Source organism: Zeugodacus cucurbitae, chromosome 6 (assembly GCF_028554725.1).
Source record: "Zeugodacus cucurbitae isolate PBARC_wt_2022May chromosome 6, idZeuCucr1.2, whole genome shotgun sequence".
Lineage (NCBI taxonomy): Eukaryota > Metazoa > Arthropoda > Insecta > Diptera > Tephritidae > Zeugodacus > Zeugodacus cucurbitae.
The window spans coordinates 72189848-72213079 of NC_071671.1; the positions used below are offsets into that span (position 1 = coordinate 72189848).

Sequence of the window (23232 nt, forward strand, 5' to 3'; positions counted from 1 at the left end):
TCATGTCACGTTGATGGTCCGGGATTGGCGCCTAAACTACTGAACCGATTTTAATGAAAATTTGCACACGTCTGCAGTTTGGTCCAACTTAAAAGATAGGATATTTCACATTTCATATTTTCATTGCAATGTCCATCCGCCTGCCCATTCGGTCAAGCGATAATTTGAGAAAAAAAACAAGTAAGGAAGGGCTAAGTTCGGGTGTAACCGAACATTTTATACTCTCGCAATTTATTTATTTAACTTTATTAATATTATATAATACACAATTTGACCCACATATTCGCCATATATATTGTATAAAGTCCATTGAAAGTTGGAAACCCTAATGTTAGGTTAGAAGTACCGAGGTCCTCATGTTCGATATATGGGGCCTTAACAACCTATGGTCCGATTTCGGTGATTTTTAGAATGGGGCTACCACACTATAAAGGTAGTATTTGTGCAAAGTTCTGCATCGATATCTTTACTAGTGCTTACTTTATATATTGTAAAGTAAACGATTCAGATCATCTTAAAATTCTGGTATATAGGAAGTAGGCGTGGTTGTGAAGTGATTTGGCCTATTTTCACAACATATTATTGGGAGGTAAGGAAACTATTACAAACCAAGTTTTATTGAAATCGGTCGAGTAGTTCCTGAGATATGGTTTTTGATCCATAAGTGGGCGACGCCACGCCCATTTTCCATTTTGTTAAAAAATCTCAGTGCAGCTTCCTTCTGCCATTTCTTATGTAAAATTTGGTGTTTCTGACGTTTTTCGTTAGTGAGTTAACCCACTTTTAGTAATTTTCAACCTAACCTTTGTATGGGAGGTGGGCGTGGTTATTATCCGATTTCTTTCATTTTTGGACTGTATAAGGAAATGGCTAAAAGAAACGACTGCAGAAAGTTTAGTTTATATTGCTTTATTGGTTTGCGAGTTATATACAAAAAAACCTATTTGGGGGCGGGGTCACGCCCACTTTTCCAAAAAAATTACATCCAAATGTGCCCCTCCCTAATGGGATCCTATTTTCCAAATTTCATTTTCATAACTTTATTTATGGCTTAGTTATGACACTGTATAGATTTTCGGTTTCCACCATTTTGTGGGCGTGGCAGTGGACCGATTTTGCCCATTTTCGAAAGCAACCTCCTCAGGCTGCCAAGGAACATGTGTTCCAAGTTTCATTAAGATATCTTAATTTTTACTCAAGTTATCGCTTGCACGGACAGACGGACGGACAGACATCCGGATTTCAAATCCACTTGTCATCCTGATCATTTATGTATATATAACCCCATATCTAACTCTTATATTTCTTGGTGACACAAACAACCGTTATGTGAACAAAACTATGATACTCTGTGCAACAGGTTGCGAGAGTATAATAATACATTTGCAACAGATTTACACCATTTTAGGGAAGTGGCCGTGGTCACAGCTCAACATCCGTCTGTCCGGTCGGCCATTTGGTCAAGCGATAATTTGATCTGCGTATCCTAATATTGTATAACTTAGCTCAAACTTAAACATTGATACTATGAGAAGGTTGGTATCCTTAATGGCCAAAATCGGATTTCTGCAACAACTAAAAAATAGTAGTAAACCAAATGTATCTAATTGATTTTGCCCGTTTCCTTTCAGTTACCGCCTTTATCGCCATTTCATCTTACATATCACAGGCAACTAATGATACGAATTTGTTGTTCTGTCGAAAAGCATGTCAACTGCCACGGAGCACAGAAGCTCTTTTTTGCAAATTGGAGCCGAACATAGCTCCACTTTAATTGCCGATCGCTCGCTGAAACTCTTCTTTACAAAGCATCGACGAAGAAGATAAAAATCGCCCAATCGCTCCTGCATTCATATAAAAAGACGACGGGAGTGTTGTTGGAGGCTGACGCAGAGGGAGCGCTGTAGGGAAAATGTCCTCACGGCGCAGCTCATTTCGAAAACGACAAAAGCCTCCTTTCGAACGATTCAAAGATAGATGTCGACAATTTACAGCTTTTATGTTTAGTAATGTCGGCATCATACTCCTTGTTATAATCTATACCATTGGAGGTAATTCGATAACTCGACCAACTACATTTATACATTTTTTAATTTTACTTTACCGCACTCCATTGTAGGTGCCTTTATTTTCCAAGCAATCGAATTATTCGAATACGAAAGACTTAGCACACATAAAATTATAAAGCCTAACATTACGGGGAAGTGTTTGCAGAAGATCTGGGATATAACTGTAACAAACATAAGTTTCTTTGACAACACTTATTATAAGGAAAGGTAGGTATTATGAACACGAAATTTTTATCTTCCAAACATTTTTACTTCCGCCCTTTCCTTTTTCAATCTTACAGAGTAAACGAAATTTTACTGGAATTCCAACGTGAGATTGCACATGAAAACTTGATTGAACCAGATATTGACAAACAATGGAGCTTCTCGGGTGCCTTCCTCTATTCACTAACCGTTATAACAACCATAGGTGAATACTATATTTTTTATAGCTAGAATGAGGGAAATTTTGTACTCTCTCAACATCTAGCACAAAAGTATAAAAAGATCGGCTGCGCCCGTACGTGTAGTTTCCTTACTTTCTGATAACAACATTCGTCTAGTCCAACATATTGTGTTTTGTTTTCAATAAACATTAAATTTTAATGAAATTAATTTGGAAACCACTGTTTTTTCGTTCCGCAGGATATGGAAATATTTCACCGAAATCGGATTGGGGCAAATTAGTCACAATTTTATATGCAATAATTGGTATGCCGCTTTTCCTTTTATACTTATCGAATATAGGCGATGTTCTAGCTAAATCTTTCAAATGGATTTACTCCAAAGTTTGTCTATGTCGCATTTGTCCGGGTGTTGCACGACGTCGTATCATACGGGAACGAAGAAAACTGCGTCGGTTGGCTATATCTAAAGCGGTAAGTTTGAAATTGTTTGCAAATAAGAAGCAGAGAGTATTAAAAACCGATTATATAACAGCTTCAAGACATGGAAAGCCGTCGGGATACGAGTAGCAGCAGTGATAGTCGAAACAGTAACAGCTCATCGAGCAGTTACTACAGTGACGAGACTGAAACTTCGACACAGAGCATGAGTGCGTTGGAAAACTTTGAAGTAGAAAATGATTCCGATATTGAAAGAGAAATACGAATGAATACTGACGAAATCACTGTACCGCTAATGGTTTGCGTAGTCATTATGATTAGGTAGGTACTATAGAACATACAATGATTTATAAAACTCGGCTAAGATTATTGAATTTCACAGTTATATATTAGCTGGAGCTATTTTGTTCAGCCGTTGGGAGGCATGGGACTATTTGGACGGCAGCTACTTTTGTTTCATATCATTAAGTAGTATCGGTTTTGGGGATTTGGTGCCAGGTGAACGGGTGGTATACTCCTCAATATATATTCAAGAATTGTCAAACAAAACTCACAATTTTTCCTTTCCAGATTACTGCCGATAAAGACAAAGTTGAGGTTAGTTTTATACTTTGTGCTGTCTATCTCCTACTTGGTATGGCGCTTATTGCTATGTGTTTCAATTTAATGCAGGTACACCGTAATACAATAGCATTCAATGAGATTTGAATTTAAACATGCAAATATCATTTTCAGGAACAAGTCATTCACAATGTGCGCGCCATCAAGCGAGCTTTCAAATCCTGCTTCCGTTGCCGAAGATGACATTACATAAGACACATTTGTTGTATGTGTAGTATAATAAATCGTGATATTAAGTCGAAAATAGGTCTAGCTCTATAATATAGATATATTTTAGCATACATATAGGAGTATATTATTGGTTTAAGGATATTAATTGTAATATTAATATTAATTCAAATAGCAATCCGAATGTGTTCGCTAATATTCGCTAGCAAAAGTAAATAGATAAATAAAAATTGGTGTTTTTACAAATATTAATATACCAATCAATTGTTTTTATTTGTAATTGATTGCAATATTATTAAAATTGCGTATTTAATAACATCAAATAATTGGCTAATATACAAATGCGTACAAATATTTATCTTACAACACTTATACAAAGTACCCATCTAAATATTTACCATAATAAATAAAAGTCCAAATGTCTTATACATAAATTAAGAGACGAAGTAAAATTTTGCCTAAAAAACATAGCAATATAATAACCGTATTAAAAAAAATTTTTGCATTGTGGACGCATTTAAGAGACGATACATTCTTACAAACAAATATAATTTCATAATTTCCTGGCAAACATGTTCAAGACATGTGTTTTTGTATTGAAAATATTGAATGGCTACATTGATTGCAAAACGGCAATATGAACTCACCTCTATTGCAGTTCATGTAGCCAAAATACTTTCACAAAACGAAGCCGCAGTTACTCGCTTGAATTCGAGTAAAATAGAAAGAAAAAAATTTTGTGTAAACATAAATGAATTATAGTCCTAAATTATATGAAACATTATCAATCAAATTTAAAACTATTTACCAAAAATTATTCTTACTAATAAGTGAATTTCATTTACATATCAACGTTACATTTGTTGAAAAGACCATCTCAAGGGAGGCATATGTGAGGTGCGGTTAGATGATTGTATTGCATTCGAACACGCTTTCTCCATCATAGCGGCGACTGTTATATTACTTGGTGGTAAATTTCGATCGATATTTCCGTCCCGGCGTTCTCCATTCCGATTTTTTTCCACTTTCTCCAAAGGCGGTATTTTACATAAAATCTTATATTTCGGACATGTAGACGATGCCTTGTTCACGCAGGCCTTTTTAAATTGTTGTGTTAGCTTTGAAGACATCATCGGCGTCCTACTAGGTGCCGTCAGCATATCAAAAGCAGTCTTTTTATTTACTTCGTATTTCTTTCGATCCTTTGCAGTTGTTGTTGCGAACAGTCGATCCGGGCTTTTCGCTCGTAAGTGTGCGGTAGAATATTGCTGCTGCTTGAATGTTTTCGGTGTAATAGTTGTTTTGGGATCCACGATTATCTTGCGCCTCTTTATTTCCAGTTTGTACGTACCAACAGTTCCTTGTGTCGAAGAATTTTTTTTTAAGTTTCGCACTTTCTTGACACTAGAACTAGAAGGTAAACGTGGCACATTAATGCCATGACGAGAGTATGTTCGTACAGGCGTGAGACACTTACGCCACTTAGTAACTGTCCCTGGAGTTGGTATATTCGATTTCCTTGTTTTATTTTTCATCTCATTAGGTGATTCGAATCTTGGTGATATGTTGGGAACATCTGGTATATTGAAGCCTGTTCCAGAGTCACCACAATTTGCATTTAAATGTCTGTCGATTTCCGATTGTTCACATTGTATATGTACTGTCTTTGTGCATGGAGTTTGGGCAATACTTCGCCTTGCGAAATGAATGGGTGTAGACCCTTTTGCACGCAACAACTCTATTGTTTGATATGCTTGAGCTAAAGAGCGCGGACGTTGTGAATAATTTTCTTTATTTGAGCTACTTGTATATTTCATTTGTTGCTTTATTGTATATGAAGGAGTTGGTGACGGAGCAGGTGCAGGTGTGCTAAATGCTAATGGCGAACGCGAACGATTTATTTCGTCACCGCCCTGTAGGCGCCATGTTCTACATGGTGATATGATATCCCTTTGCTTTTCTACTACACCCATTAGTTGATCTGTTGTTTGTATTGGACGACGTTTTCTCCGTGATATATTTTTTGGCGCTAACGGATTATACATAAGGCAACAACGCCTATTGGGTATAATGTTCTGAAAATTAATGCGTCCATTCTGAATTTCCGGAACAAATATCTCAGATTCGAAACCATTCGCTTCGACAAGAACTACATTATTACCCGACAACAGTTTTATTCGATACTCCACTTTGGCGAAGTCTTTCTTCAAGGACATAATGAACTTGAAATTTTGACTTACAAAGAAGATTAACAATTTAGTACCAGCAAATTTTTTTGATTTTTGTTAAAATAAAATCTCCAGTCTTTATAATTTCTGTGAGAAATGCAAATTTAGAAACAAATCAAAAATTCTAACGTAAATAAATTTGACAGCTGCATTTCGGCATCAAAAGGCAAACTCAAAAATGAGTTGCCACTTACGCTAGAATCGTTACGTCTTACATTACATTATTCGCCAATCAAATGATGTTAAGTAACGTATTTAGATTTCGCAAATGTATAATCCAAATAAGCTTATAAAATAATAAATGGGCAAATTATACTTTTATTTATCATTGCAATTTTATGTTAGAAGTCAGAATATGACTTCATCACCCCCCTATCAAAGGGATAATATTAATGTAAGCAAATGTGTTACTGCATATTATAACATTGAATAATAATTTATTTGTAAAATAAGAAACCGAGATATATATTTATCACTCTAAAAACAATATATCTAAAATAAAATTTTACCAAAATGGGTAATAATTTTTATAGTCTTGAAAAGGTTCACAGATACTACTACCCACTGCCACAAAACAACTAAAACTGATCTGGCAATAACTTATTGTATTACACGTGCCATCAGGAAAAATGTCAAAACAATTGATATTTTTGAGTTTAGTTGGTCATTTTTAAATACGGTGTACTTTTTACTTTCAAGCATAATGGATAATGATGAAATGGACTTGGAATATGTCGAGGCTGAGGATGACGAGGACGCAGGTGAGGAAGGAATGGAAAGCGACAATGATGACGAAACGCCAAACGTAGCTAAACCCAAAGAGGTATACCTGCCTGGTAAACCCTTGGAAGATGGCGAAGAGCTCGTCTGTGACGAATCCGCCTACATAATGCTACACCAGGCATCCACAGGTGCGCCATGCCTCAGTTTTGATATAGTGCCCGATGAATTGGGTGCCGATCGAGAGAAGTATCCCTTAACCGCTTACATGGTTGCTGGTACTCAGGCTGCTCGCACTCATGTTAACAATTTAATTGTCATGAAAATGAGCAATTTGTACAAGACCCAGGAAGATGAAGAGGATGACGAAGATGACGAGGAATTAGAAGATGACCAAGACGACGATGCAAACCCAGACGAAAAACGAAAACCACAAATGGCATGTGCATTGATAAAACACCAAGGTTGTGTTAATCGAGTACGTTCCCATCGTTTAGGCAATACGGTTTACGCAGCTTCATGGAGTGAACTAGGACGAGTAAATATTTGGGATTTATCAAAACAGCTTCAAGCTGTCGAAGATCCCCAAATACTAAAGCAATATGAACGTGAAGTCGTTGATGAGACTGTACGCCCAGTTTTCACTTTCAATGGTCATCAACAGGAAGGCTTCGCAATCGACTGGAGTTTATGCGCTGAAGGTGTGCTCGCAACGGGAGATTGCAAGTATGTAATTAAAATAATAAACCAAATACTTTGTTAGAAACTAATTATTGAATGCATTCCAGACGTGATATACACATTTGGTCACCTTTGGAGGGAGGCAGTTGGAAAGTTGATCAGCGCCCACTTGTGGGTCATACTGCATCTGTGGAAGATTTACAATGGAGTCCCAATGAGGCTAGCGTACTGGCTTCTTGTTCGGTCGATAAAACGATACGAATTTGGGATTGTAGAGCACCACCTCAAAAAGCTTGTATGCTAACATGTGAAGATGCACATCAAAGCGATATTAATGTCATATCATGGAATCGCACAGAACCGTTTATTGTAAGTGGTGGTGACGATGGTTTCCTTCACGTGTGGGATTTAAGGCAATTTCAAACAAAGAAGCCTATCGCAACATTCAAACACCATACTGATCATATTACTACATTAGAATGGAATCCGAATGATGCTACAGTGTTTGCGTCGGGCGGTGACGATGATCAAATCGCTCTATGGGATTTGGCGGTAGAAAAGGATGTAGACCAAGAGGCGACCCCCAACGCATCCGAACAGACACAAAGCGAAGATGAGATAAATAAATTACCACCGCAATTGTTATTCATACATCAGGGCCAAAAGGAAATAAAAGAGTTGCATTGGCATCCGCAATTGCCTGGTGTAATATTGTCCACGGCTCATAGTGGATTTAATGTTTTTCGAACGATCAGTGTTTGATAATAAAAATTATTAACTGATAAATCGATGATCTTTTTATTGAGCCAAACGGCAATAATTATTGTTGTTGCAGTGATATATGTATTTTACTCAAATTTATTGTATGTTTTCTGGGAATTCGTAAAATCCAGTTCAAACTGAACTCTAATTTTACACAAAACGCTCATTTTAATCATAAATTACTCCAAATCCACAATGTTTTTCGCTTTGTACGACATAACTTTCATTATCTTTCGCATGAATAAGTTTCTTTTTAATAAAATTCAAATTGTACACATAAAAACCATATATGTAAGCAGTACGTTGATGATGCGCTCAAATAGGTATGCTGACAATCGAGCCCAGTTTATCAATTTGACTACGTCCAAATATGTTACTAAGTAGCACTCTGTGTATCGTCCGTTTCCACGTCGTCTTCAAGCATTGCGATATTGATAAGGTGGCGCATCGTTGGCCGCCCATGAGGACAATTCTGTAGTATATTTAAAGTAAAATAAAATGTGGTAAAGCTTTGCTTATAGATATTCTTTTAGACATATTAATAAAACTAACAACAAACAATCTTCGTTTTTGGACAAATAAAAGTATATAAGGAATTAAGAGCTGGTAACTTCGATTACACAGCCACACAAAAAAAATTGTGGTTCTGACCTGAGGGTCTTACTATATGTACGAAATAATTTATTTTTTAATGTGTCCGCCATTTTAACTCATAGTAATGTCTAGTAACGAGTTTCAAGCGTATCAGATGAATTTTTAAATAATTATGTCTGCCATATTGGATCAGCCATTTTGAATTTTGAAAAAAAAAAACGACACCGGATTCGTAATACGTTACCACGAAGCGAATCCGATGAATTTTTAAAAAGACTTTCCGTTATATTTATTTTTTGATGTTATGTCAAAACTCTGATCTGAGTGGGTTAAATGAACCACGGATTCGGATTCACCGACCCCAAAAACACATGATGCACATAGTAAGAGCCAGGGTCAGAATCACAATTTGTTTTGTGGGTGATTGTGTTATTAATACGACAATTTTATGGACAAGTAAGTATATTACATAAGTACGGTAAATATATTTAAATTTTATGTCTAATAATAACTCACAGTGAAATTCCATTGTTATTTCATTTGTACGTTTTTTTATAAATATATATTTGCACACGTATATATTTATAATTTTGCGTACTATAATATTTTACTAATTAATATTTGTTTTGTATACTAAGTGTAGCTCCGCTATCTGGGTGCTACTGCACTTGTCTTATCAATTTGAATTAAAAGCCTACACTTTATTTGAACAAATTAACCAAATTTCACAATTAAATAGCCAACGTTATCAAATAAGCACTTTAGCATTTATCTTAAATGGATAAAAAAGCGAGGAGGGCTAATCATGCTAATCATGCTAATCTAATGCCAATTGAGTGTAAGATATATGTAAGTAAATCACAGATTAAGCTACTAAGTATGATAGTCCGAGCTGCCTGATAACACCGACAATTGTGAAATGATTAAAAATCTTTGTTCGTCACCCAACGAAGTCACACAAAATGAGCGCATCGCTGTGTGAAGAAGGGGCTCACAAAATAGCTGCGACGGAAAATTCGCAGGCGATAAAGCCAAATGAGGAGCAAAGCCTGGTGGACCAACAGCAGGATAATGTACGGTTTAATTTTGTGTGCTCAGGTGCACGGACCTTTTATTTACAATGTTGATGCAATTTCAGGCAGTGCGATGGACCAAGCAGCTGGCCTTTGTCGCATATGGTGCTACGATAGGTTCAGCGATTCCGGCGGGTTATTGCGTTGGTGTTATGAATAGTCCGGCAGAGGTATGTTCGTCAGCAATGACCTCTCTTTCTAAATCACAAATATTTTTTTCATTTTCATAATTTCGCCTACCATATTTTTTGCAGTTTATGCGTGATTGGTGTAATCAGACGTTGATAGAGCGTTATGATTGGCACTTAGGTGAAACGGGAATTAATATTCTATGGTCAACGATTGTTTCGATATTCTTAGTTGGCGGCACTATAGGATCACTTACAGGAGCAACAGTGGCCAACCGTTTCGGGAGGTAAGGTTCACGACTCGAAATAAGATGAAAAATTTAGTTAAAAGGTGATTTAATGAAAAAAAATCGGAAGTTAGTTTACTATAAAAACAAACTAGTTTTATAGTAAACTAACTTACTAGCGCAATTATTATAATGAACAACTGGGTAATCAATTTCAACTTAAATTTCAATTTTGTTTCCGTAAACGTATAATTGATTTTCCGCAGTAAGGTTACCATATTCGTTTTATTCGACTAAATTGAAAATTACGTTTCCGTTAGATTGTAAAAACACGTGTATATAGTAGCTTCACTTTAAAGACTTTTGAAAATGAGAACGACCCATATTTAAACCCCGTTATGTCTACACAGGAGTCGTCCGCTCCTTTATTATTTTGTGAACATTTTAAAGCCGACCAAAAACCAACAACATTACAATGAAAAGTTATATAATTATATTAATTCAATTTCTGTACATTTCAGGCGGAGCAGTTTTCTCTACTGTGGTTCCTTCTTTATCGTCTCTGCTATTCTTTTCTATACTTGCCGCATGCTCCGTTCTGTGGAAGCACTTATTATTGCCCGATTTCTGGCGGGGTTAGCATCAGGTTTATCAACGGCATGCTTACCTATGTATCTAGCAGAAGTGGCACCACTAGCTATGCGTGGTGTTTTGGGTGTCTTCTGTCCGATGGGCCTAACCGCCGGTGTTGTCATAGCACAAATATTCAGTTTACGAAGCGTCTTCGGTAATGCCGATCAATGGCACGTAGCGATCAGTTTATATATTGTGCTAGTGTTAATATGTTATGCCCCTATGAACTATTACCCAGAAAGTCCGAAGTGGTTATACATAATGAAAGACGATAAGGTGGGCGCGCAACTACAACTAGAAAAGTTACGTGGAAACGTTGATGTTAACGCGATTACTAGAGAGATTTTGGAGATGGAAGCTGAGACGAAAGCAAATAATCAAGCCAGCAGTTACAAGGCCGTTCTTAGTGATCCGAAGCTCCGCTTGCCATTGATCATAGTCTGCGCTTATCAGGGCGGTCAACAATTGTCCGGCATTAACGCTGTGAGTAACATTTTTCACCATTATAGTATATTTGTAATATTTATATGAATATCCGTCTGTTTATATGTACAAATTGATATTACACTTGTCATTAAATGAATGTCCTTCTTTTGTGTGCTTTATATATATATATTTATATATACGAATTACATTTTTTGTTCGCATATTTATTTTTCTAGATTTTCTACTATTCAGTGTCTATTTTTCTGAAAGCTGGGTTATCTGCAACAGCTGCCGAGTGGGCTAATTTGGGCGCTGGTAGCCTCAATTTGGCTATATCAGTAATTGGACCGTATCTAATGGGCCGCTTCAATCGGCGCCCACTGTTTCTATTCTCAACGTTTTTTAGTGGACTTTCTTTGATGGCGTTTGCAATATTGCTCTACTATATTGTGAGTACTATATCTTCCTGCTCAATTTAATTTCTATTCAATTACTAATTATAAATTTTCGTTACAGGACTATGTGCCCTGGTTCGCAATGGGCTGCATCGCTTGCATATTTCTATACATTTTCTTCTTCCAGTTTGGTTTGGGACCCATACCATTTTTCATTGGATCTGGTAAGCAATTATGCATTATATAAACCATATGCCTCCTTACTTAATTTGATTTCCCACAGAACTCTTCGAAGTGGCCCCGCGACCAGCTGCCATGTCTCTCGGAAGTGTTTCCTCTTGGGCATGTAATTTCGCAGTGGGCATGCTCTTTCCAACACTACAAGAAGCGTGGGGCTCATTGGTGTTCATACCTTTCTCTTTGGTCTGCGGTTTGCTCTTCATACTGACCAAACGGTATCTACCAGAAACGAAAGGACGAGACCCCTCGAAAGTTATACAATTGGTGGCTAATGGTTTTAAATCGAATATACACGAGGGCAAATAATTTAAGCTCAAGCTTATTTAAGTCCTTTTAGTAATGTTTTATCGTTGATTATTAAATAAAGCCAACTAATTTATTAAATTCAAATATAATGTCATACTTTCATTTTGACTCACCCAAGGTTGTTCAATCTCTCCCATATGCGTGACTAGTTTCTTCATAGTGGCATGTTTTAATGCCGTACCGATCATTACCGATTTGCGACAGGCTCGCGATGCGAACATATCACGTATCCGTGATGGTCGACACACACTTCCGGCGGGAGCATCTTGTAGCATGAAGAGCAATTCGTCGATATCCTCTTTGCCAAACTCCCAGCGCTGGCTAGAGGGCTTACACAGTAATTTAACTCTTTTAGTGGGCGTTGCTGAAAGGCGAGGAAATACAACCAGGATTGATATACCAAACATGTTTAGTAATATTTAATATTACCAATTGCTTACCGTTTTCATTTATTTCAAACTTGAAGCCGTTTTTCTCAAACACCGACAGGTGATCTAGCAACAGCATCTCATTGGCCGCCGTCAGTTCGAGTGGCTGAGGTACAGCCAATGGTTGTGATTGCATAACGGTTGTTCGTTGCAACATCTCAAAGTTATATTTCTCGTCAGTGGCATGTTGATCGATGATAAAAAGATCAGTATCCAATTTCACAATTATGAAACCTAGATTAAATTGACCCAAAATTTCCATTTTGGCAAAAGTATCCTTGCTAATTTCACGCTCCAATTCCTCCTCTGCCTTTAGATTTTGGCTGGGATTGATTTCACTTTTGAAACGCAAGCGCTCTAGCTTGACTCTATTCGACTGCTTAATTTCAGTCTTTAACTTTTCCTCCGCCTTGATGTTTCGCTCGATTTCTGAGAGTGTAATGCGCATGATTCCAGTAGAGTAGAACTTGCTAGTAAATTCAGCATCTATTTGACTATCATCTAATATTACAGCTGCTGGTGCGGGTATTTGCGAACACTTCTCAGAATCATCTTCACATTCCCCTTCACTATTTTCATTTTCTGAATTCACCACATTATCAACTTTTGACCAGCCGTTTTCGACGAGGTGCGAAATTGATTCCGGCTTTACAGATAGAACTTCGCGATCTGGACGCTCTAAGGTTTTCTCAGTCAATGAGTCAAATTCTGTAAGAAAAAAAATGTTTGGATCTAAGTAATAACTTGTTTAACTTTCTGATTAAATTTCTTTACATACCCATAGATTCTTTACTTAGTCCTTGTAAATCTAGTACACTATTGTCTAAAGCACTCTTTTCCTTCATTACAACATTTGGAATATTGGGCTTAGCTGTTTGGTTAGCTTCGTCATCGTCACTCTCAGACTGCACTTTGAACTCTTTAGGCATATCACAATCTTTTGTATTTTCTCTATTTAAATATTCATGTATTTTTTTCAACTTTAAGGTACGCACTTCTACTTCATCTGGATATTTCCGCTTTTGAGATACCTGTGGAGCTATGCCTACTGTGTCGCCAGTTTTCTTCCACTGTGACAAAACGTCCATAAATCGTTGTGAACTACTAATTGGCGTATTTTCCGTTGTATCTTCACTGGCCTCTTTTTCTTTAACATCTTCATTTTGTCCATTATCTTTGTTATTTCCACACATGCTAACTATTGTTGAGTTTTGAAGTTTGTATGTTGAAGGTAAGTTTCCGTAGGTGCTCAACATTGCCTTTTTGATTGCTATTAATAGGATTTTTTCATTATGAATCAATAACTGCCGTTTATCTGGAGTTAGATTTACATCCACGTCCGACCGTGAAATGACGATGTTTAAAAATATAAATGGATATTGATGACTATTATAACGGTGATAAGTCTCATTAACAATTTTTGATATCTAAAAAAGAGTAGGAAAATGTCATATTTGATTGATGCTAGAAACGGAGTAATGAAACAGCAGCTTACACTTTTTGGATCACATGGCCTCGAGTTTATATAAAAGTACTGCCGATCTTTGGACGATCGACCGGCACCGTGATTACAACTGGATACGTATCCTTCCAGCTTGAAATTGTTAGCATTCAATTGAGCCACATCTTCGGCGGTAATTTGCATGCTATCATCCGTACCCAATTCTGACTGCAATTCTGCACGTAAGCCATCTTCGGTCAACGCCTGATCTCCGCCGAATATAGATTTTAAAGGCAAAAGCTCGGACGCTTGACGGTTGCCGAAAACTGCGCCGACATTTGCCAGAACATCCCGAGATCCGTGTGTTTGCATAACAACCATTTTAGTGCCTTTTGCATTCTGATTAGTACAAATAATGCGTACACCTCGTGCAACTAAGCAATATGCCTGTAAAATTTGACACATTTTGGTGAACTCTTTTCGGACGTTACGCGTAAAATCGCGACGCCTTACAGGTAGTGTGGCAAACAAGTTTGTTAATGTTACGGTAGTGCCGACACCACGAGCACAGAGTGTACGCTTTTTAATTTTACCTTGATGATCGAGTTCCATGCGTACACCTATGTATGTATGCAAAAAAATACAGTTTAAAATATAATAAATTATATGTTTCATTATAGTGACCCACCAACTTCTTGCGAGGCGTGTCGTGTTAATACAAGTAAGTCAGACAAAGCACAAAGGGAACTTAGTGCTTCCCCTCGAAATCCAAACGTTTCTACGTTTTGCAAATCAACAAAGTCCTTGATTTTTGATGTGTGGTATTTGGCGGCTGAAATCAGAATGATCTTCATATGAACTTGATTTGTTTATTAAACTATAAAAGACCATACTCATAGCTTCGAGATCCTTTTCACGAACTCCAGTACCATTATCACTAACTTCCAACGATTCTAATCCATGTTCCCGGAGTTTAATTTCAACAAGTGATGCACCGGCATCAATGGAGTTTTCGACAAGCTCTTTCACAGCTACCGCCAGAGTTAGCACAACCTAACAGGTGGTAATTTTAGTTTACATTATCATATAGAATTTGTGTTATTATTATTATAAAAATATTAATATATTAAAAATTAATACCTGGCCAGCGCAAATCCTGTGTACTGCATCCTTGGCAATAGCTTTAATTTCACCAGACTCGACTTTCGTGGGCTCATATATTATTTCTTCTGCCATTTTTTAAATATACATAATTACTTACAACACGATATAAACATGCACAATAAAACTAAATAAATATAAATAAAATTTTTGTATACTTTATACTAATACTTAATAACGAACGGAAGCGCCAAAACAATATTTGACATATGACACAAAAGCGTTGCCAGATGATGTTTTTTTCTACACTATCCCAGCAGATTTAAAAGCGAGATCTCCTGAAAGGAGGAATGAAGGAGTCCTCCTATTAACCTCTTTTAGGAGCAGTAAGGGAGATTTTTTAATTTTTTTCTTATATTGTGTTTTTTTATATTTTATTTTAGTGTTGACCTCCTTTTGTCATCTTTTAGGAGCAAAAAGGAGATTTTATACTTCTATTGTGATTTTTTTTACTTCATTTCAGTATTGATCTCCTTTTGTCCTCCTTTAGGAGCAATATAGGAGATTTTTTAATTTTTCGTAGCTTAAAAATCGTACTTTTGGTTCAAAAATTACAATTTAACGGGAAATAATAACTGTTAATTTTTGTCTTCAAGCAATTGTTCATTTCAACGGTGTTTTTTAAAGCGTGGAGACGTAAGTGTTTTATATATATTGAGTATTAAATATTTTAAATTGATAATTAAATGTACTCTAAAAGGCATTTAAAACGCCTAGTGAATAAAAAATTAAATAATTTATATAAAAAACAAAATAATAATACACAAAATGAAAATGATGTGGAAAGTGTTAATGAAATTGAAAAACATGGAACAAAGAATACGGAAGCTAGAGGAAATATCGGCGCAGAACACTGGAGCGGATTATTGACATATTTCCACCGATGAAGATTGAATTAATGATATTTCCTATTAAAAACATGAATGATTTAGCATCTACAGAATCCTTTTTGAATAAGCCTGAGGCAGAAATTGTGAGTATGATAAAATACATTTGATAAGATCTCCTATGCAAGTAATCATAGAGATCTCCTTTAGCAGTAATCATAGAGATCTCCATTAGGAGGTTAAAAGGAGTACTCGCGTTACAATGACATGCAATGTTAAAAACGAGTATACAATTTTACGTGTATTTACACTCGAGTATTAGGAGTAATAGGGAGTATAGGATATCTCCTAAAGGATTAATCCAGGAGGTCTCAAACGATCATCCTAAAATCTGCTGGGATATTACGAGAACCAAAAGTTCAATACCTTGAAAGAATTAGAAACACACATACACGGTGTAGAAGTCGTCTTAACCCGGGACTGCCCAGAACTTTTTACGTTTCAGAGTTTTCTGAAATGAGCATTCTGAGCACGAAAATTAATTCTATTTTGCGGTTCATTATATTCAATATAACGGGTGATTTTTTTGAGGTTAGGATTTCCATGCATTAGTATTTGACAGATCACGTGGGATTTCAGACATGGTGTCAAAGAGAAAGATGCTCAGTATGCTTTGACATTTCATCATGAATAGACTTACTAACGAGCAACGCTTGCAAATCATTGAATTTTATTACCAAAATCAGTGTTCGGTTCGAAATGTGTTTCGCGCTTTACGTCCGATTTATGGTCTACATAATCGACCAAGTGAGCAAACAATTAATGCGATTGTGACCAAGTTTCGCACTCAGTTTACTTTATTGGACATTAAACCAACCACACGAATGCGTACAGTGCGTACAGAAGAGAATATTGCGTCTGTTTCTGAGAGTGTGGCTGAAGACCGTGAAATTGGTGTTGGTGTAAAACCGTATAAAATACAGCTCGTGCAAGAACTGAAGCCGAACGATCTGCCACAACGTCGAATTTTCAGTGAATGGGCCCTAGAAAAGTTGGCAGAAAATCCGCTTTTTTATCGACAAATTTTGTTCAGCGATGAGGCTCATTTCTGGTTGAATGGCTACGTAAATAAGCAAAATTGCCGCATTTGGGGTGAAGAGCAACCAGAAGCCGTTCAAGAACTGCCCATGCATCCCGAAAAATGCACTGTTTGGTGTGGTTTGTACGCTGGTGGAATCATTGGACCGTATTTTTTCAAAGATGCTGTTGGACGCAACGTTACGGTGAATGGCGATCGCTATCGTTCGATGCTAACAAACTTTTTGTTGCCAAAAATGGAAGAACTGAACTTGGTTGACATGTGGTTTCAACAAGATGGCGCTACATGCCACACAGCTCGCGATTCTATGGCCATTTTGAGGGAAAACTTCGGAGAACAATTCATCTCAAGAAATGGACCCGTAAGTTGGCCACCAAGATCATGCGATTTAACGCCTTTAGACTATTTTTTGTGGGGCTACGTCAAGTCTAAAGTCTACAGAAATAAGCCAGCAACTATTCCAGCTTTGGAAGACAACATTTCCGAAGAAATTCGGGCTATTCCGGCCGAAATGCTCGAAAAAGTTGCCCAAAATTGGACTTTCCGAATGGACCACCTAAGACGCAGCCGCGGTCAACATTTAAATGAAATTATCTTCAAAAAGTAAATGTCATGAACCAATCTAACGTTTCAAATAAATTTTATGCGTTTTTTTTTTAAAAAAAGTTATCAAGCTCTTAAAAAATCACCCTTTATAAATTTTCCGGAAAATGCGAAAAACCAGCGTAGTTTGAAGTTTTATGGTGAAATTTTCAAGTTATTTATGAAAATATAGGGATAAAATTTGCCTTACCATATGGTGACAGGAGGCGAGTGAATACATGGATATAACAGGAGTGATCTCTGGATGTAACCGATAACTGACTTGCAGGGTATTTATTAAATACTTTTACATACACATATTTTGTTTCTAGATCTGAAAACGTTTAATATTCTAGACGATAAGGTTCTTTCTTATACGTCTAAGAGAATATGTTTAATTCGCATATTTTAGTTCTTTATTAGTCTTTATTTAGAATCACTTACATACTAGGTACATGATATTTATAAATTATAACGGAAGTGGCCTTCGATGACAGTTATGTATATGAAAATGAGGTGATGTATTTGAGTATCACTTGGAAACATGAAATGCTTACAATTTACATGTGAGTATATGCAAAAGGAAATAAGGTTTCCAAATAATATAAACATGAATTTCTTACCGTGCAAATATGAGAACAAATCTTATTTGAATATTTGGAAACTATACACACATATAGGTAAATGATCATGTAACAATTAGCATAAAAAATTTAATTAATATTTGTTTTCAGATTTAAATCTAGTGATACATATATGTATTTTGTAATAAGACAATACATTCTTGGGCAAAATTAAAGTGAACTTTTTAAAGAACTGTTATCCACTTTGCATTGTAGAATTATAAATTTATGTTAACAAAAATGGTAATTTAATTCTAAATAATTTGTATAATAATTTCAGACAAGCGTTGTCTAAATGTTTATGTGTATGATCTCAAAAAATTAAGTTGGCAGTTAAATACATAACTTCATAATATTAATAAATTGCAAGTACATAAATTTGTTTGCATAATAATTTAACATATTTTTTTTCTTCCAATCTAAATTATTTGCTCTTCTCATTTGCTACTTCTTCCAATTTTGCAATTACTTTCTTCAATTCCATTTCCCGCGCTATTTTAAGGTACATTGTCTTGCGTACCTCGTGGAAGGAGACCCAGGCACCCACCTCTTTGGTCATAAGTTTCAAGTGAGCTTCCAATTCTTGAGCCGTCAAACACGCACGATAACTGTTTTGTATTTTCTTGATAACGATCTCCAACATAAGCACACCCTTCCGCTCGGTAATAAAAACGTTGCGTAAATGGCGTGCTAATTCCGGTAGACGGGAATACATAGTGGCTTCCTGATCCTGTGAGGGTCGCCTTGTCATAGCATCTAGCGCTTTGGCCGCTTGCTTGGCGCGTATTTTCTCTAACAATGATTTAGGTACACCTTTCAATAAATTAGAGGTGACATCATTTGCAGTAGCTGGTGGGTTCTGGCTAACCACAGCAGGTGTCGGGGCTGGAGTTGCTGTCAGTGTTGAATTGGCAGTTGACACTGTGGCCGGGGCTCCGGATTTGACAGGTGTCGCCATTTTATCTTTACTCATACATGTCTCTCCTTTTGTGATAGTCGTAGAAATGACTTTAGATGCATTATTTGCATTCTCTTCCGCCACCCGTGCTGCCTCCATCTTAACTTTGTAACGTTCTAGAGCTCGCTCCATTGGCGTTGCACAATTAAATAGATTGCGTGCCGTAGACAATATATCACGCGCCGAAGAATACTTCTCCACATTTGGTGGTTGTGGTAAATGGGCGCATTCAATATCGGGACAATTTTCTAAATCGAAATCTGGATGCCAACGTGTCACTTTAGACTTGGGTATGCTAATTGGGGGATCAAGTGTATGCAAGAACTTTTCGTGCTCATTTAGAACGCGTTGTATGAGCGTATTTGTAAAACGCTGCAAACGTTCAGTCATAACTTGTGGATTCATAATACATGTTTGAGCGGCATTCAAAATGTTATCGGCAACATCAGCTTCCTCTATGATATGAGACTTCACCTTCTCCGACGTGTTTCCATCGACATTGGGACAAATAACCAATTGGAAATAGTCCGCCTTCGATACGGAACCATAATTACGCATTTTCATTTGTGAGAAAATGAATGCATCGGGATATATCTGCTTAATTTGAGCCAAATGGTTTTCCGTGAAATTCTTACGCAGCATTCTTTGCACAGCCGGTTTTAATTTTTTAAAAGTAATACACTCCTTGCGATTGTGGAACATAGCGCACACAGAGTCCACTCCCTTGAAAACTTCAATAAGATTGCGATATTTAAATGGCAATGGCAATTGACCAGCTTTGCTTGACTCGGCGAGGCTCATGAAACGCTGGTAAGCTGGCGGTACCACAACTTTTGCCGGAGAACCCTGTTTTGCGGGGCTGAAGAGAATGCGTTTGGACACATCTGTATGGCGTGGTGACATGAGCTCATTCTTATCTGGTGTTGGTGGCGGTATCTTAGTAGGGGTCTTGAATGTTTTTGCGGGACTGCAATAATAATGAGGAATATAATTAAACAATAGACAAAAATATATGAAACTTAATGATGTTAATAAGTAAAATAATCCAATCATTGAATATTTCTTTTTTGATTTTTTATGCCCCTCTTGCTTACATACATATGTAAAAATGTAAATATTGGAAAGGTTTTATAATAATATCTTTTATTTTTAATTCAAATAATCCAGTAACGCTACCTATGTAAACAGTCTGTACGAGGTACATATACTCTGCCAAACCTAAATCATAAACATACATCTGTAGGTTTGCAAGATTGATTCACTGCTTAAAAGCAAAAAAATCATGCAGGAGATAAAAACATATGTATCTGTTAGCATATTCATATACATGTTCTATGTTTCTCATGCATACAGTAGTCAATTAAAAGGAAATGCATATAGATTCCTTCACTCATTGCATTAGGTTTGTTGTGCTGTACCAAACTGTATGTACATATATGTATGTATGCAACTTACCAAACTTCCTTGAGTTGTTCATTCTTTAAGTACCTGACTTCAAATTCAAGACATTGAGGAAAGTCAGAAACGACCGTTACAAAAACAACCCTTAATAAAAGGATGAAGCAATAAAGAAAAAACTAACAAAAAGTCGAGCATTGGAATGTGACTGTGTGAGACTAGTTCCCAGTCATGTATGTAAGTGGAATAAAAAACATTTGAGATATAATTTGGGTATACATTTATGTACATATATACTAAACATGTTCATATATACGCGGCCAGTATTGTAACAGAAGAATGTAAACAAGAGTCTTTTTGATTTTCATTGCTTCCAACTGCAACGCTAAGCAAAAGAAGCGTGCAAACTACTAGGAAGAGAACGAGAAAATTAAGTGTTTGACAATGACGTAGAGTATATGCAACGCCGTGAATTACAAAGCTAACTGAATGACCATCAGACCGTCGTTAATTGCAGTCACAGCAGTTTAACACAAGCCAGTGATAGTTATATGAAAAAAAAAGAACTTATATGACCTCAATAGCCAATATGATTAACGCTTTTTCGCTTTACCGGGTTAGCGTTGTAGGCCACATATAGTATGGAATTTTGGTGAATTCAGCTGATTGGAGTTATATAATATCAAAAATAGGTAGGATTGGTCAGTTTTTTAAACTTACCTAGTCAATACTTCCAATTCAATCGTATCGAATTCCTTAAGCTGCACAAGGGGTGTTGTCTTCTTTAACGGCGAGACACTTTGGCCATCACGTAAACGACGATTACGATCTTCTTGTGCTTTACGAGTCTTTTCCAGATCTTGTATGCGCGATAACGAAGCTTTTAATTCCTGTAGTTTGGCACTGCGCGACAATTTCGTCTTTACTTCATCGAAATTTAATTCCTTCCTCACGAGACCCTTCAAGTCATCGTGCTTTAGCGGTGTAGCGCCAGAACCCTTTATAATTTGTTTAGTCGGTGTTTTAAGTCCTCGTAATACATTTGTTACATTGTCCTTAGATGCAAAGGCATTTGCTATCTTTATGGCTGTATTAGCACTGGGCGTTTCTTCATTTTTCTTTTGCATTTCATTAATAGGTGTTGCTTTCTTCCTTGGGGACATTGGTCCCTTTTTTATGAATTGTACAAGTTTTTGTTGCTGTAATGGAGCCTGGTCCAGTTTGCTCTGTTTTTTAACAGGCACTTCGGTTGTCTGTTGAATACCTGTACGCTTAATGGTGCGTCCGGATCGAGTCCGTACACCCATTGCCGCTGCTTTGATGGCGGCAATGTCGTCTCCATCACTTGGTGTTCCCGCAGCACCGAGAGCAGGAGAGGAGATAGCCGATGCATTGTCATCTGTTAAACGCTATAATATGTAAAAGTTTTTAAATTCTTGTCGTTTCCAACTTGAGGAGCACATTTTACTTTAAGAGCATGTTCAAATTACATCACACACACGTACCCACGTATAAGTTCATACATACGTGTAATAAGGGTGAAATGCCTTCACATACAAAATGTCCGTCGGACCAACCAACGGATGGCGGATGCCAAAGGATAATTTCACTTTTCAGTTATACACATAAAAGAATATTAATTAATTAGTAGAACTACTTACCCGACTTTTAATGGTAGCCGCTTCATCTGCCGCTACTCGCTTACGCGTATTAAAAAACGAAGCAATTGATGGCTGCGACATAATGTATTTGTATAAATTTGTTTTAATCTATATTTAATATCCTCTTAATATTTGAAATTTCACAAAAAACGCACGTCTTCTTATCAATGGTCTGTAGCACATTAACAACTTACACGTCTTTACTTTATCCCGCTCAATTTCTGACTGACACGAATTTTCCCTCCAAAAGCATTCACAGAATGAGTCGAACACCACTCTTTGCAAATGTGCACATACGTTGCAAGTGTGTATGTGTGTGACTACTGCATGTCACATGTAGATATACAAATGCACATAAAACGCACTTATTAATTTAAAGTATGTTATCCTCTTATTTACCCAACAACTATACAGCTCAACATTATTAGATAAATGCATCCATTTAGAAATTATTATTATTTTCTGCAATAATGAACCTTGATAACTGACTATACAAGTAGTGGTAATTGGCGCGAATTTTCTTCCCCTTCGCGCGCTTTTGTTTTGGGTTATTTTATACCAGTTTCATTTGATGTTACACTCCTCTAAAGAACATGCTGTTTCACTCTCTATCATATTCCATATGCACGAAGTGACAATTGATATCAGCTGTTTTAAGTGTTAACGTTCACCTATAGTCCACTCTTTCCGTCGGCACTTCACCTTTCTTTTCAATTAATATATGCGAAAGTAAAAACAAAAAAACATTCTAGCACAATATTACGCATCAGCCACAAATTCACAAAATAATCGTTTTTTTATCAGCTCCATAAAATATTGAACCATTAAATGTGAATTTCATTCCACAATGGCTAAAAGTATACTTAGTAGATAGGGAAAAGAACGTCCTTTTATATGTATGAAGCGTTTGGCGAAATTTGGCCTTTATTAGCAAATACTCAAACACAGAGTTGAATCAA

The 23232-nt window shown here is 36.6% G+C and overlaps 5 protein-coding genes across 7 annotated transcripts; 2 read left to right on the top strand and 3 right to left on the bottom strand.

Annotated features, from left to right (window-relative positions):
- The first annotated feature begins 1912 nt into the window (after nucleotides 1–1912).
- On the top strand, nucleotides 1913–3768 carry LOC105221347 (TWiK family of potassium channels protein 18). 2 transcript variants are annotated; one of them, XM_011198256.3, is made up of 9 exons: nucleotides 1913–2051; nucleotides 2120–2276; nucleotides 2351–2478; nucleotides 2694–2759; nucleotides 2838–2926; nucleotides 2988–3214; nucleotides 3276–3402; nucleotides 3464–3565; nucleotides 3629–3768. In XM_011198256.3, the coding sequence occupies exons 1-9, from the start codon at nucleotides 1913–1915 to the stop codon at nucleotides 3695–3697; spliced, it is 1104 nt and encodes a 367-aa protein (XP_011196558.1). In that variant the 3' UTR covers nucleotides 3698–3768. The 2 variants fall into 2 exon arrangements, with proteins under 2 accessions (XP_011196558.1, XP_011196553.1); XM_011198251.3 differs by having other exon boundaries at nucleotides 2694–2926.
- Nucleotides 3037–6076, bottom strand: LOC105221349 (uncharacterized). The gene has a single exon (XM_011198258.3). The coding sequence runs from the start codon at nucleotides 5896–5898 to the stop codon at nucleotides 4537–4539; it is 1362 nt and encodes a 453-aa protein (XP_011196560.2). The 5' UTR covers nucleotides 5899–6076; the 3' UTR covers nucleotides 3037–4536.
- Nucleotides 6077–6501: 425 nt separating this feature from the next.
- On the top strand, nucleotides 6502–8097 carry LOC105221350 (glutamate-rich WD repeat-containing protein 1). Its single transcript, XM_011198261.3, has 2 exons — nucleotides 6502–7356; nucleotides 7419–8097. Exons 1-2 carry the CDS (start codon nucleotides 6614–6616, stop codon nucleotides 8071–8073), a joined length of 1398 nt encoding a protein of 465 aa, XP_011196563.2. The 5' UTR covers nucleotides 6502–6613; the 3' UTR covers nucleotides 8074–8097.
- A 54-nt stretch (nucleotides 8098–8151) lies between these two features.
- On the bottom strand, nucleotides 8152–15331 carry LOC105221352 (mismatch repair endonuclease PMS2). 2 transcript variants are annotated; one of them, XM_011198263.3, is made up of 8 exons: nucleotides 15105–15331; nucleotides 14858–15017; nucleotides 14653–14796; nucleotides 14019–14584; nucleotides 13302–13950; nucleotides 12536–13231; nucleotides 12209–12459; nucleotides 8152–8545 (listed from the first exon to the last, which is right to left on the bottom strand). In XM_011198263.3, exons 1-8 carry the CDS (start codon nucleotides 15198–15200, stop codon nucleotides 8450–8452), a joined length of 2658 nt encoding a protein of 885 aa, XP_011196565.1. In that variant the 5' UTR covers nucleotides 15201–15331; the 3' UTR covers nucleotides 8152–8449. The 2 variants fall into 2 exon arrangements, with proteins under 2 accessions (XP_011196565.1, XP_054090702.1); XM_054234727.1 differs by lacking the exon at nucleotides 8152–8545 and adding an exon at nucleotides 11421–12119.
- A 3025-nt stretch (nucleotides 15332–18356) lies between these two features.
- Nucleotides 18357–23221, bottom strand: LOC105221354 (DNA replication factor Cdt1). The gene is made up of 3 exons (XM_011198264.3): nucleotides 22274–23221; nucleotides 21333–22021; nucleotides 18357–20181 (listed from the first exon to the last, which is right to left on the bottom strand). The coding sequence occupies exons 1-3, from the start codon at nucleotides 22352–22354 to the stop codon at nucleotides 18681–18683; spliced, it is 2271 nt and encodes a 756-aa protein (XP_011196566.2). The 5' UTR covers nucleotides 22355–23221; the 3' UTR covers nucleotides 18357–18680.
- Nucleotides 23222–23232: the final 11 nt, after the last annotated feature.

What these genes read in the sequence shown, in the direction of transcription:
- LOC105221350 (XM_011198261.3), top strand. Translation starts at nt 6,614, where the DNA reads ATGGATAATGATGAAATGGACTTGGAATATGTCGAGGCTGAGGATGAC. An exon ending in CTCGCAACGGGAGATTGCAA is followed by an intron (nt 7,357 to 7,418) that starts GTATGTAATTAA and finishes AATGCATTCCAG; the next exon opens with ACGTGATATACACATTTGGT.
- LOC105221352 (XM_054234727.1), bottom strand. Translation starts at nt 15,200, where the DNA reads ATGGCAGAAGAAATAATATATGAGCCCACGAAAGTCGAGTCTGGTGAA. An exon ending in ACACGCCTCGCAAGAAGTTG is followed by an intron (nt 14,585 to 14,652) that starts GTGGGTCACTAT and finishes ATACATACATAG; the next exon opens with GTGTACGCATGGAACTCGAT. An exon ending in GAGAGATTGAACAACCTTGG is followed by an intron (nt 12,120 to 12,208) that starts GTGAGTCAAAAT and finishes CATTACTAAAAG; the next exon opens with GACTTAAATAAGCTTGAGCT.
- LOC105221354 (XM_011198264.3), bottom strand. Translation starts at nt 22,354, where the DNA reads ATGTCGCAGCCATCAATTGCTTCGTTTTTTAATACGCGTAAGCGAGTA. An exon ending in CGGCTACCATTAAAAGTCGG is followed by an intron (nt 22,022 to 22,273) that starts GTAAGTAGTTCT and finishes TACATATTATAG; the next exon opens with CGTTTAACAGATGACAATGC. An exon ending in GAATTGGAAGTATTGACTAG is followed by an intron (nt 20,182 to 21,332) that starts GTAAGTTTAAAA and finishes TTATTATTGCAG; the next exon opens with TCCCGCAAAAACATTCAAGA.
- LOC105221349 (XM_011198258.3), bottom strand. Translation starts at nt 5,898, where the DNA reads ATGTCCTTGAAGAAAGACTTCGCCAAAGTGGAGTATCGAATAAAACTG.
- LOC105221347 (XM_011198251.3), top strand. Translation starts at nt 1,913, where the DNA reads ATGTCCTCACGGCGCAGCTCATTTCGAAAACGACAAAAGCCTCCTTTC. An exon ending in AACACTTATTATAAGGAAAG is followed by an intron (nt 2,277 to 2,350) that starts GTAGGTATTATG and finishes TCAATCTTACAG; the next exon opens with AGTAAACGAAATTTTACTGG. An exon ending in TGGTGCCAGGTGAACGGGTG is followed by an intron (nt 3,403 to 3,463) that starts GTATACTCCTCA and finishes TTTCCTTTCCAG; the next exon opens with ATTACTGCCGATAAAGACAA.